At 40.9% G+C, this 14,606-nt stretch overlaps 2 protein-coding genes across 2 annotated transcripts in view; one reads left to right on the top strand and one right to left on the bottom strand.

Annotated features, from left to right (window-relative positions):
* Window positions 1–14,310, top strand: part of LOC118422295 (glutamyl-tRNA(Gln) amidotransferase subunit A, mitochondrial-like) — a 31,475-nt gene extending 17,165 nt beyond the window's left edge. Inside the window, exons 9-10 of the mRNA XM_035829814.1 lie at window positions 498–703; window positions 13,793–14,310. Of these exons, the coding sequence (XP_035685707.1) occupies window positions 498–703; window positions 13,793–13,953 (367 nt within the window). The 3' untranslated portion in view covers window positions 13,954–14,310. The remainder of the gene's footprint in view (window positions 1–497; window positions 704–13,792) is intronic.
* LOC118423191 (complement C1q tumor necrosis factor-related protein 7-like) lies at window positions 2,891–5,434 on the bottom strand. The gene is made up of 3 exons (XM_035831224.1): window positions 5,118–5,434; window positions 4,266–4,576; window positions 2,891–3,769 (listed from the first exon to the last, which is right to left on the bottom strand). Exons 1-3 carry the CDS (start codon window positions 5,401–5,403, stop codon window positions 3,599–3,601), a joined length of 768 nt encoding a protein of 255 aa, XP_035687117.1. The 5' UTR covers window positions 5,404–5,434; the 3' UTR covers window positions 2,891–3,598.
* Window positions 14,311–14,606: the final 296 nt, after the last annotated feature.

The raw sequence follows: 14,606 nt of genomic DNA, 5'->3' as shown, positions 1-14,606 counted from the left end.
CGACAAATCTATGCTCAGCTATAACGATCACCAAGCCATAGGGAGCAAAAGTTAGGGAGACAACAGCGCACTTCCGGCCTATTACACCACCCTTCCGCCAACTCCGGTCAGATTTAAACTCCGACCCGGAACCATAAGTCAGGCGCGCCTAGGCATAGAACGCCATACTAATACTTAGTCTATTAAAGTTTCCGCTTTACGTACTGAAGGAACGCACGATCTTTGATAAATACAGATAACATGGATAACATGACTGTCCATTTCTTTGTAAGACAAATCTCATGTAATGTTTTTTAAATAGAGGACAGACCAATTCAGTAATTCGATGTTTAAAAACTCTTTTTTCATGTGATTTTGTTTAACATTCAGGCTTTTTCCAAAATACGCACCGGGCAGCTTTTTTCAGAAGCTTTCTTGTTTAAAATCTTTAAGGGGAACTTGCTGCAAAAGCTGAAGGAAATTTATTTCTAACATCTTTTCTCTCGTTTTTGTTGCAGACATTATGATCACTATTTCATACAAGCCCAAAGAATACGAAGGCTGATAGCCAATGACTTCAGGAAGGTGTTCGAGGGCGGGGTGGACATCTTGTTGACCCCTACAACCTTGAGCCCCGCCCGGTCCTACCGATGGTTCGTCCAGGAGGACAACAGAACTCGTACGGAGCAGGAAGATGTCTTCACTCAACCAGTCAACTTGGCAGGTGGGCAAAGTTCTGACTTCTTCATTTCACATGACTTTCCTTATGCCACCCAAGATTAAAAATGGGTACCTGGCATCAGTTGGGGAGGAAAGTTTTGTGCTTACCGGTATGTTGGCAAGGTAGTCCGGGTTCAAATCCCTAACAGACCCCAATATTGTGCCAAGGCACTTTACACCTAAGTGTTCACTCAACTCAGGTGGAAATGAGTACCTAGCTTCCTTTAGGAACATCCACTTGTATAGTAAAGTTACATAGACGTCTTACAAAGATCCCACCACATTTAACTTCAAGAGGAGTTACAACAACACTGTAGTCTTTCTTGGTGCGAGTGGGTCAAACCTCACAGTCTGGTCTTTCGCAGCTCGTACATACTATAGGCAGACTGAGTTTACTCCTTACATGAAACAAACGAGATAGTGCCTTTAATAAGTTACAGTTGCTAAGCTGCTGTGTTGTAGTACTCTACTGCTTGATAAAAAATGTATGTGTGAATGTTTTAGAACATAGATATTCAAAACATATCATTCATCTAGAACAGGCCTCCCACACAGAGCGAATGTTTTGAATACCAGCGGTGAGCTCAATGTTAGATCTAAATCTTTTGGCCTTGTACTTGAGGAAATCCCTCTGATAAGACTTAAGTTGTTGACACACTGATTTTAACCACAAAATTAAGGACAGAATGCAAAGGACAAAACTCAAACTTTTAATAGTTGCCGCCAACAAATTGCTTTAAATAGTAGATAGTGAATTAATCAAAGTATAATCCTGTACCGATTCATACCTTCTATTAGAGGTACCTTCTAAACAGGTACATGTACCGTTACCGATCTGTAACTTCTATCAAGCCCATCACAGGAATGTTTTAATTTGGGTCACCAAGCATGTTGGATACATGTATGATAGGGAAGATTCTCAGGTTAAAAAGAAAATCCAGGACCATCCATTTCTTGACAACTTTCACCCCATTCCATCTACATTGATCCCTCCCTACTGACCCCTATATTGGATGATTGACAGGTATGTTGGATGGTGTTTTGCCTCAGGCAAGGAATTCTTGTAATATCTTCCGTTCAAGGTCGTGAGCACTCAGGTTGCTGCCCAATCTGGCACAATGTTGAAAGGTATTCTTGGACAGCTCATTTTTTGTGCTGGCAGGGGAGGTCAACTTTGTGGTCAGGTTACATTGTACATCTATATACTATAGTAGTACCTTACATCACAGTTTGCGTAATTGCCCACAGAAAGTATATGTATGAATTTGGATTCTGAACATTGGACTGTGGATGAGAACAAACATGGCTTATCCTCTGCAAAGTAAGACCAGTATGGTTTTATATAATTAAGTTGTCTGATAATACTAATAGTTATAGATATACAACTCTACATGTACATGTAGCAGGGCTCTAGCCAGCGTCTGTTTTTCCGTCAATTGACGGAAATTTGCTGCGTGTGACGGAAAAATTTCAAAGCCAATCCGTCAACTTTGACGGTTAAAAATCTGATAAAAGCTCCTTGGTGGAAGCTACAGGCTGCTTGGGGACGCCGTCCACGGCCGTAAAAGCCACACACTGTTTGTTTTGCTATTGTTATGATTGTTGATAATGTGTGTCGGTGCCCTTTCGCATACGATAATCTCATTAAAACCCGTTTTTCAAGGTCTCAGTTCAGTCTCTCTAACTCCTGGAATAGTGTTTTCGCGACAATGGGAATTGGCTGACGGAAAAAAATGTCGAGCTGGCTAGAGCCCTGACATGTAGATATAGATGTATATTTACATCTTACTTATATGTAATTTAATGAAGAGATCAGAAAGTTCAAAGAATGTTAGACATCACTTGAAGAGCACAAAAACCTTTAAAACCTATTAATAAATGGCAGTCATGACTTTGCGTATCGTTCTATTCATTAACAATTTAGAAGATTATAAAATGCCTGTTCTTGGCACTTTTTTGAATAATATATGAATCATTTTTATAGTCTACAACTATAACATGATGATCTGAAATTATTACACAAATGTAGTTAAAAACCGTCCGGCGTCTTGTAATGGCATCTATTATCATAACCTCTTGGGCAACAGAAACAAGTTCCAAAGTGGTAACGTTTACATGATTGTACAGTGAGTACTACACTGTTGGATCTGCATACTTCCAGTAATCCAAAGAGGTTTTTAATCCAAGGCACTCCAGTGGTAGTTTTAGGTCATTCAGGGTCAAGTTCAAACACATCTGATATCCTAATCCACATGCCTACAGCTAAATCAGGCACTCTGTGAGCTGAGAGATGCCCAAGGGCAGGATGTCTGTGACATCTGAGGGTGAAGGTCAAAGCTATTGTAATGGCTTCCTGATCTATCAGAATGTTGAAAGGTGTCCTGGAACATACCATGTACATGTGTATGCGGGGGTGGGGGGCGGAAGAATCACTGTGTAAACCTTTCCATGTTCGATGTCTTTAAGAAATACCAACCATGATTATTTAATGTTAGATAAAATGATAGGTCATCCTCCCAGCAACTAAAAATCCTTACAAATTACACAAGTGACAAGGGATGCAATTAGGCAACCCTCTTGCCATGGTGGTACATGTAACTATGGCTTCTAAACTACTGTAGGGGCAAAGATATGAAGAGGTTTGTGCCTTCTGACTGATGAAAAGCTACAAGTACATCAGATTGTTTATTGTTTATTTCCACATTGCAAAAAGATAAGTCTTACTGTTGCCAATGGACAGCTATAGTATAAAGTACATCAGATGGTTTTGTTGTTTCTTGGTAGTCCATAGTTTTATTGTTTATTTGCACATTAAAAAACAAGTCTAACTGTTGCCAATAGTAAAGATAATAGATATGCAGGATTGCAGATGAAAACACATTTCAAGACCACCCAGGTGCTATTGTGTGAAGAGGAGATACCCAGAAAAGGTGCTCTGCCTCATCTTGCTACTGTTGATGGCCTGCTTCAGCATCAGTTCCAGCCAGACCCCGTCCCCCTCCGTAAGCTCCAGGATCACGCTGTTCCCTGCCATGTCCTGCGGGTCTCCGCTCACATCCTCAGCTAACACCTGTACATAGAATACAACATGACATATTCTGTATCACCTAAGGTACCAGCCTGGCTGGGGGTGGGCGCCTAAAACACAGGGGGATGCAGAATTGGAATTGGATGTATTTTATTTATATCATAACCTCATGAGAAAAGACACATTTCAATCAGAAATTCGCCAGAAGTTTTGGTGTTCTTCGGAGTACCCTCAAGGAAATTTTCCCACACAACCCCCTGATAGACTCTACATGTAAGGGTTCTTAGAACTCTGAAAGGCCTGGGGTAAAATTTCATTTGAGGCACGTTGTTAGCCCTAGAGTGTGCTGCTAGCTGGGGAGATAGATACACACACACATACCCTAGAGCTACATTTGTAAGGAGACAGCATACATTCATACATATTATATACATGCAAACATACATGTAACGTTACATAGTTACATAACATTTCATACATACATGCATACATACAATGGACAGTGTTAAAGTCAAATTGAATACATCTCTTTACTAACCTGTATGTCACCATTGCGCATGAGAGCCACTCTCATACCGTGCGATGCGAGATTTTTGTGCACGTTGTACATGAAGACGTAAACGCCATCCATCGGTGCTGTGAACTTCCCGGTTGTTACATCATAACCGTTTCCCACATTCGTGAAGACGTGGTTGAAGATGATGACCTCATTGTTGCGATACGCAGGTCCGATCGGCGTGGTCCTTGCTGCGGAAAAGGCCAGGTTGTACGGCACTGACGATGATGTCGACAATCCTGGGTCACCTTTGTCGCCTTTCGTTCCTCGTTTTCCAGCTTTGCCTTCCTCTCCTGGGATAACAGTGAGAAAAGAAGCTTCATGATCAAATTATTGTCTGCCAGACTGAACTGTCATAGTGATAGCACAGTTTATTCCCCTGATACAGCTGTACATGATAGATATGACATTGAATTTACTAGATATTATATTATGAAGAAAATGCTGACAACCCCTCCAGAGCTTATACCCACTCCATACTTGTCTGCCAAAAGGTGGTTACACTGCGGCCAAGGCTAATATACTATACAGTAAAAGCCAGTTAATTGCACAATGGATAACGGCACACTAAGTCTTCTGTTAATTGCACGGAATCCCAAAATCCCAAACCGGTGCGGTCCAGCTGGATAACTCGGCATTATTGCACCATTGGTATAATTGCACAAAATACGCTGGCAACTGGGGTGTGCAATTAAACGGCTTCTACTGTATCAGCCAGTATAACTGACGGGCTTTTTCTTAGAGCTACATTTAGGAACAGGAAGTGAACTACTCTCGGATATGAGTCTCCTTCAGGAAAATCTTGGGGAAACATCACCATGACAACATGCTTACCTTTCTGTCCTGGCGGGCCTTCAGGTCCAGCCTTGCCTGGCCTCCCTCTCCTTCCTCGCAGCCCTGGTTTCCCCGGTAACCCGCGCACTCCGACCTCGCCTCTCCATCCCGGCAATCCCATGTTCCCCTTGTTGCCGGGGCGACCACGCTGGCCGGGCGGTCCCATTGGTCCTCGGCAGCCGGGGTCACAGGTCAAGTCCTTCTCGCTTTCGTTGTTCTTTTGCGAGGAGACTTGAGTCATCAGGAACACGACTGCCAAAATTCCATTAAGTAGGGACATTTTCATGGCTAAACTTGTCAAAATGTCAGATTTGCAAAATCAATGCCAATTTGAAAATGCTGTCGCAAATTTTGGGATGTCTTTGAAGTAAATAAATAACTGAATCAATTTTTTGTATTCACAATATCTGGAGTTGAGGTGGGCTTTTTTGCAATATCTGGAGTATACTCTTATCAAAAGCAGATCAATCTTCAAGGTCAAACAAAGGTACAACGAAGGTCACTGGGCCTCCTACCCTGGCAGCAGAGCAAACAAAACGTCCTCCTCGACAGAAGAGTCCAGAACTCCTTTCCAACAAGAAGCCAGGCGCATGGAGGGGACAGCCTTTGTTGGAGCCCTGAATAGAAGAGCTTCTGTCTGAAAGAGGGCTCTGAGTAGCCTTCTGGGGGCTTTCTGTGACTGACAACTACAGATGATGAGCGGAGAAAAGGCAACAGTCACAAGCACCTTTGAGTAAATATCCTGCTGGGAGGCCAGCGGTTGAGAGGTTTTACTGTGCCAGACTGGGCACAAAGGGAGCAGACAGGAGGGTAGCCTCAACAGCAGGCTTCACTCTGTTGAAATACTGCCCACTCTTGTAGATCATGACTAATGTACACTATGATCTGATTGCTATAACATGTATTGTCTATTGAAGCTTGTTGAATTGAACTCTTAAAACTTAATGTGTCAAGTGAGTCGTGACTGAGCTGTATTCTGTTTTGTACATTTATGAGTACTGTTACTTAACAGTTATGTAGTCTTCATTGTCATTTAGTTCCATTGCGCAGTCATAGTCTGTATAGACTTATTGACAGTAGTAGTATTGTCTGTGACTTTCTTCTGTGACAGCAAGCAATCAGAAGAAGGTGCTGTGTACTATAAATTCATTATTTATTTATTTGGATTCTCCACACTGGAGGGTATGGCGGAACAGGTGTCAAAAGACACCTTTTCGAAGCCGCCATACCTTAAACATAACAATGATACATCAAATCATTATATACATAAATACAAGAACAGATATCATAATCAATGTAACATTCAAGTCAAGATAAATCAAGTTAACAACACACATACAATATGGAGTCTAGATCTATGAAATAGATATACAAATGTACATGTAGTAATAATATAAGGTAAAATTATCGTGGCCTTGTGGCAATGCAAGAGGCGCAACAGCATGCTAGTGACCATGTGCAAGCCTGCTCTAGCTTGAAGTTTTGTCGGAAACGGTTTTGCATAAATGTAGATAGTTTTCGTTTAAAGGCAGACACATCGGACGGGCTTGTGGCTGATGCTCCCAGCCCTCTGATTTCAACGGGAAGTTTGTTCCAAATTGTGATAAGTCGTGGAGTAAATGAGGAGGCAAATGAAGAAGATCTTACTCTCTGAGGGACTAACATGTGTGCCCTTGAACTACGTGGCGTTCTTGTAGGGAATGCAGCTAACCTCGCTAGATCTGAATCATATACCTTTGCAAGGGACTTAACAAATACCACAACATCAGACATCTCTCTTTGGTAAGACAGTGGTAACAAGCCTAGTCTAGATAGTCTAGACTTGTAGTCCAGGTGTTCAGCGGAGGGCCCGAGGATGTATTTCGTTGCCCTTCGCTGTACACCCTCGATCAGGGCTGTGAGATTACGTGATGTGGGGCTCCATACTGATGAACAGTATTCCAAAACACTTCTTACAAGAGACAAATACAATGTCTTACGTATATCAGTGTTGGACTTGTAACCTATGGAACGCTTGATAAACCCAAGCATTTGATTAGCTTTGGCCACTGTTCTTATGACATGGCTATTCCATGTGAGGTTGGATTTTACTGTGATGCCAAGGTCGGACATGCAGTCCACTACAGTCAGGTTTGAACTTGACATGTGATAATCATATCTGATGGGGTACTTGGATCGTGTAAACCTTAACACTATGCATTTGGATAGGTTGAAAGTCAACTTCCACATTATGCTCCAGTCATGTAGTGAACAGATATCCTGTTGTAGTTTTGAACAGTCATTTGTGCTACGGATCTCTCTGAAACATTTGCTATCATCTGCAAAAAGTGCTGACATAGAGTTTCTAGCCGAGTCAGGTAGATCATTTATGTAAAGTACGAACAACAGTGGGCCTAGGATGGAGCCCTGTGGGACTCCGGAAGTGACGGTACGCCAATCAGACCGACTTCCTTCAACCACCACTCTTTGGCGGCGGTTTGTCAGGTATGACTCAATCCATGACAAGAGACTACCGCTAAAACCGTACATTTGTAATTTATGGACTAGTAGAGTATGTGGGACTGAATCAAATGCCTTGGCAAAATCTAAAAACAACATGTCTACTTGGCCTCCTTTATCAAGAATTGACCCGACCTGATGGTACACTTCCAAAAGCTGGGTGGTGGTTGACCGGCCTTTCATGAAACCATGTTGTAGATTGTGTATTGACGCATGAAGCCTAGGAATTATGCTGTCGTGAACGCACCTTTCCATGACTTTACTTACAGTGGAAAGTAATGACACAGGCCTGTAGTTAGAAACGACCTCTTTGTCTCCCTTCTTATGAATGGGAGTAACGTGAGCGTCTTTCCAGTGTGAGGGGAACTTACCTAAGGCCAAAGATTTATTAAATAGTAGAGTCAGGGATGGTGCGATAACGTCCGCACATCTCTTCAAGACATGGGGAGACATAGCATCTGGACCTACAGCCTTATTTGGATCAAGAGTGGCAAGCACCTTGTGAACGGAATCTACAGAAAACTGTAAGTTACACAGAGCATCATCACTTACAATGTCTATAACAGGGTTTGCAGTGATTTAATTACAAGAAAATGGACTGTTCAGTTTGGTTTTATCAGTTTACGATAGCTGTTTAGTGATAGCTGTATACCGGTAGTGTCAATTTTCAGTGAAGGGGTTACCTCCAAAACCATGAAATTAAGCCACCACCGTAGTAAAAACATACTTAATAGGAGATTATGGTGGCATTATTGAAGCGCCAAAGAAAGGCTGTTGTGGAGGCTACAGGTGCAGTGTGGTTTCTGGGGGAGTATAATGTCAGATGTCAGCTTTGTGTTTATTAAACAGATTCAAGCCTGCAAGTGGAACTGAAACACCAGAATTATCCCAATTTTTTCCACCGATAAAATGCTGTAAGTGTAGATTTCTATTCTTCTCATTGTCTGGAAAAAATGAGTAAAAGTAGGTAATAAATAGTGGAGTAAAGAACAAATGAAACATTCTGTGGGGAAAGAGTTTAACATTTAGATTCAGGTTATCTTTAAGTAGAAACAGATTTCCTTCCGTGGTCTTTGCCAAGTTCTTTTGGCTGTGGTACCTGTGGGTGGCTGGATCTGGATGTACTGTAAAATTAATGTATTTAAGTTCGCAGTGATTTAATTAAGCGATAGCTGGAAAAAGGACATTTTGCGTTGGTTGTAAGTTTGCGGTAGCACCATGCACTGTAGTCTCTTACTGCCATGGAAAAATGTTCGCGGTGGTCTTAAGTTTGCGGTGAAGTGTCCACCGCGAAAACCGCGAACATAAAACCACCGCAAATATTTCTGCATTCACAGTACTGGGTCTGTGATTTGTGGTCATCATTTAAAATTAGCAACAAGACTCCATCATTTGACAAAACGGACACTAGGGAACACCCCTGTCAGACATGTGTCCTCCTGAAGTGACATTAGATGGTCCCTACAGATATTCCCGCCCAGAACAGCAGACAGCTTTCATGTGTCATCAGGGCATGTCTGTCTCTAGCCTAGATCTCAAATTATCTATCGTGTGGGGTCTGGTATCCAGGCTAGTCTGTCTCCAGCTCAAGTTTTTCTCCTTTTGTCCCACTTGTTTGAGAGTCTACATGTATGTTGTTAATTTGTAAAGCTTTGGAATTCCTGGTATTTTTAATTTTGCAGTTTTCACCATGGGCGATAGGCCTCGCAATTGTTAGGTCAGTGAACAAGGGAGCAAGCCACCGGTCTGGAACCAACCCGCTGTCATCAAATGCTCCCATCGTCCTTTGCGCTGACCCCCTAGTTCGGCCGCATTCGGCACCAGCTTTGGGGACCTGTCCAACTGTCGCCGATCTTTTGATACCCACTGTCTTTTTGACCCACCCACAGTATTCGCCCACAGACAAACACTCCGAGGCCTACATGCTATGTTTTTGCTACAATCTCTCTATGGCACATTCATGAAGCTGCAAATTTATCTATATGTTATTCAATTTAAAACACAGTGAAACAAAATGAATGTACGGTACTGCATACATTCCATGGATTTAAGATCCTTAGGATCTATTAAGTCCTTAGAACCAAGGAACTGAACTGCTTTTGCCTTAATTTGAGCCCAGTCATCCACACGATGTACTGTTATGAAAGACAGTGTTGCACATTAAGTTGTAAATTGAATTGACAGTGGCAATCTACCCACCTGTCAGTCCCCGCCATTAATAAAGTATAATGTGTCTGGGCTGAGCATGAAAGGCAGTGTGTGATGAATACAATATCATCCTCCTGTACTGTACTGTACTGTACTGTACTATATGGTACTGTACTGTACTATACCAGGGCTCAAAATACTGGGTGCATGTGCACCCAGGTGCACCCAAAATTGGAGCTGTGCACCCAAATATTTTCTTAGGTTCATGTATGTAAAGATATCAGTATACTAGTATACATCATATTCTTGACATCTAAGTGTAAGAAAGCTAATAAAAATGTCTGTCATGGTACTTGTTTAAGAATTTGATAGCTTGTAAGTAAGTTTTATTATTAGGTTATTACTTAAATTTAAGTGGTGCACCCAAAAATTTTTTGGTGCACCCAATTATTTCAGCTGGGTGCACCAGTGCACCTAATCTCCAAAATGAATTTCGAGCCCTGTATACTGTACTGTACTGTACTGTACCGTGTAGTGAGGCAAATAATGTTTTCTCTCCACTACATATAGTGCTGAAAGGCCTTCCTTCCATGATTCGTTCCCAAAACAGCACACCATGAATTAGTACTAATATTACCCCAAATATATTGTGATTTCTTCTGTCGTTTGAGGTGTTTTCATAGAGAGCGTCATTTTGATATGTCCATTATGCCACACAGGGCACATCTGTATACAGATATATAGGCTGACTCAGGTTTGTTACAAAGTTCTTTTTCTGCCATGCCAAGGGTGCAGAAAATACCCCCATTCCGGGGTTAAAGATTGTAATGCATGTGCTTTCATTTCCCCTTCTACCTTAAGGCCACAAACACCCCCTTTGACTTGTTGGAATGGAATACCCCAAAGATTACAGCCTTTGCTGTTGCCCTATGTAATGAACGTGCTATAAAGCCGGCAACGGCCTGCCATGAAATTGCAGCCATAGAAGCACATACTACAGGTGCTTCATTTCGACAGGTGGCGATGAGATGGTGCCAAAAATGCCAGTCTTGATTCTTATGGATGACATCATCTGGAAAGAGCTTGCCACGACATTGCTGCGGCCATATATGGGAAAAGACTTTATTTTTTGGTGGACATACAAGTGTATCTAGGCAGACATAGCAATTTGTTACATGGTTCCCCTTTTCACTAGAGGCTGCAATCCCTGGGTGACGAAAGATTTTTTATTCAATCTTTTCATTAAATCATTAGAAATACCATACAAGGGGAAATGTTGGCAGTGTAAATGTACTTTTGTATTTCACCTCTATCCTTTACGAACTTAGAAAATGGTTATTGATAAGTATCCTGTTCAAATCCACATGTATTGTCTCTGTTTTGTCAGCAGGGTTAGCCCTTTGAAATAGCCATAGGCTAGTTGGGCAGCCCTGGCTGTGTATCCTGAACAGCCAAACCAATAAATAAATAAATGTTGGCAGTGGTTTTGTTGTCATTTTTCACAGTAACCTCTTGACCAAATTGTTTCTCCTTTTACAATAAAACGCTGCATGATAGTTTCATCCAGGAAGTTAGAACCACTGCAAATGTTTAATTTTCTCCCTATCTTTATTTGCTCTCTATTTAAGTTCCTTCCAACATTTCCCCTTTTATATTAATTTGCCATGAAATTGCTGGCATATGGGAACAGGCCTCCTCATGTGGACAGGTGTAACAACAGCAGGCTCTGATATGGTTGGTGTCAACAGGGCCACATTAAGCTGTACAATCTTGATTTTACAGATGACAGTCTCTTGAGAACCCACATCTGAGTTACACAAGGGTCTTAGATATTATTAATAAGTGCTTATTTTTAACAGCCTTGAAACAAGATTTGATGGTTTGTGTCAAAATGGCCAAACTAAACCATACACTCTTGATTTTCCAGTGACATTTTTTGGAGAACTGAAATCTGAGTGACATGGCTCTTAGATATCATCAATAAGTGCATATTTTAAACAAGGTTGAAACAAGATTTCTCCTCTTGTGAGGCACTCATATGGTTGGTGTCAAAATGGCCAAACTAAACCATACAATCTTCATTTTAGGGTATATAACAAGATAAATGCTGCAATTGCATTTTGAGTGATTCGTAATCATATAATTTCTAAAGCAAAACTGCCCCATTGGAGTAATAGAATTGAAGTGTGAAGGAAGAAATATAATGCCTTGGATGCGTCTTAAGGGGCCTGTGTGCAGTAAGTCAGGGCCCCACTTCATCATCTTAAGAGGTGTTTCATGAGCGACTCATTGGTTGATGTCAGTCCCTTAATTTCCTGTGCTTCCTGCACCTTGATTATCATATCACTTCCTGCTATTGATTCAACCTTATGTCAGTGTTGGTGCAAGTATGGGGCATTTGTTATTAGGCTGTTCTTAACGGTTTAGCTGATTGTTACACACAGTCAGGTCTGTTACAAAAGGGTTAGTCACTGGTCCTATATATGGATGGTCAAAATACCCAAAAAATGTGGTGTACTTGATATTTTGGCCATGGCTTCTAATCGAAGAATATTTGGCTGTCTTTTATATGATAATATCTTCAGCTTGCTGTGTTAAATGCACTATAATTACAACATACTAAATCCTATTAGTTGTAGAGTCCATTCCAAGACACCATGAGGGTTTTTAGGCGATATTTATAATTAGTCTGAATTATTTTGAATAAAAGAATATCTGAGCCACAATAATTAAATTATTTTAAAAAGATTGACTGAGAAAGTAATCATATATTTGAATTCCTTTGAATATTTTAGAAACATTTTGAAAGTTACTGTACAAAAATATCTTTATTTAGAATTATTGTGAAACCTCTGTGTGATTATTTCACATTTACAAATATTTACAAAAATTGGTAAACCTGGCCAAATGATTAAATTAGTTTATTGCCCCCATAAAAGTAAGCCCTATTGTTGTATCTGTATATTTTTAGATTTCACTGATGGGCACTGGTGAATCCTTTGTGGTGGGCCATTGTTGCATGGCACCTAACCATAATTTGCAAGAATGTGTGAATTGCTATCTTCCCAGCCCACTGAACCATTTACAAAAAATGGTAGAAAATGGTAAATAATGGTAGAATGCTGTTATCATTATTTAGAAACCATTAGAAATATCCAATTCCACACGATGAGTATTTCCAAAGTTTTACAGGACCAGGGAAATATTTATAAAGTTGAAACAGTGTTACAAATATTTCTGAAGTATCAAATGTCCTAGACATATAATTACAAAACTTTAAAATCAATTCTAAACAATGGCCACAAACATCCGCATGGTGTCTTGGAATGGACTCTAGTGACTTTAAAATCTACATGTTGTAGATGATTTACCATTTGAAATCATCGACAAAAGATGAATACAATGTCATATCATTTTCTTTCCTTGTTGTTTTTAACACACTGAAGAAGCCATTTAGCTAGTACTTTCTAATTAAATTGTTACAGGGTTAGGTATCAGGAATAAGATAATTTGCACACAAAAATTTCAATGGGAACAACAAATGAATAGTTCATTCCATCCCCCTTTCTTTCAAATTGCCGGCTCTAGTCCTTGTTCAAAGGAGACCAATCAATTTCCGATGATTGCTTATTGCTATTGACATCATCACCAGTAGCTGTCCAATTGAATTTACCTCACATGCAGAAGAGAGCAAAAATATCACCTGATATGTCCTTAATAAAGTAGCTATACAAAAGCCTTCTTTGGCTGTCCAAAATAAATTAAACTTTAAAGATATGCAAAATATAGTTTTGATGCTGTCTGTAATGTTATACATCTCATCATGTATTAGATACAGTAACTGCATTAGATACTGGTACTAGCCTGGAGTCTAGCCTTGTTCGCTTTAGTCCCTGGTGGGGTCAGAGCGAGCTTTGGGATCAGACTTAAGTGAACAAAGCTGGACTCCAGGCTAAGTTGGTACATCTACTAATTTACTAGTCATTTTGTACATCATGCATAGTCTTGATATCTTTCTGTTGCTACAGGAATCCCAGCAGTCAATGTTCCCGTAGCCCTGTCGGAAGACGGCCTCCCCATCGGGCTCCAGCTGATCGGACAGTCCTTCCAGGAGAAGACGCTGCTCACAGTTGCCAAGTGGCTGGAACAGCAAGTCAACTTCCCACATCTTCAGTTACCTGAGCATTGAGACATGTCTTGATAAATTATAAGTTTCTAAAAGATGTATCTGAGACATTGTACTCTGCCAAGTGGCTGGAACAGCAAGTGAACTTCCCACATCTTCAGTTACCTGATCCTTGAAACATGTCTTGATGAAATACAAGTTTCTTATAAAGGTGTATCTGAGACATTGTATGCTGCAAAGTAGCTGGAATAGGAAGTCAACTTCCCACATCTTCAGTTACCAGATCCTTGAGACATGTCTTGATAATTTACAAGTTTCTTAAAGATGTATCTGCACTAGTGGGTTTGGTTAATTTTAATGAGATGACATCATTGTTAGTGATGTGCCTCTTCAGTCAGTCTGAGACCTGGACATGGTCACTGAATGGTGCTGAGACATTGTATGCTGCCAAGTGCCCTGTCGGAGGACGGCCTCCCCATCGGGCTCCAGCTGATTGGACAGTCCTTCCAGGAGAAGACGCTGCTCACAGCTGCCAAGTGGCTGGAACAGCAAGTCAACTTCCCACATCTTCAGTTACCTGATCCTTGAGACATGTCTTGATAAATTACATTCAAGTTTCTTAAACTTGTATCTGAGACATTGTACTCTGCCAAGTGGCTGGACCAGCAAGTCAACTTCCCACACACTCAGTTACCTGATCCTTGAGTCACGTCTTG

This window comes from Branchiostoma floridae, chromosome 9 (assembly GCF_000003815.2).
Source record: "Branchiostoma floridae strain S238N-H82 chromosome 9, Bfl_VNyyK, whole genome shotgun sequence".
Classification (NCBI taxonomy): Eukaryota; Metazoa; Chordata; class Leptocardii; order Amphioxiformes; family Branchiostomatidae; genus Branchiostoma; species Branchiostoma floridae.
The sequence above is the reverse complement of the archived record's forward strand: the minus strand, read 5'-3'. Positions and strand labels throughout refer to the sequence as shown.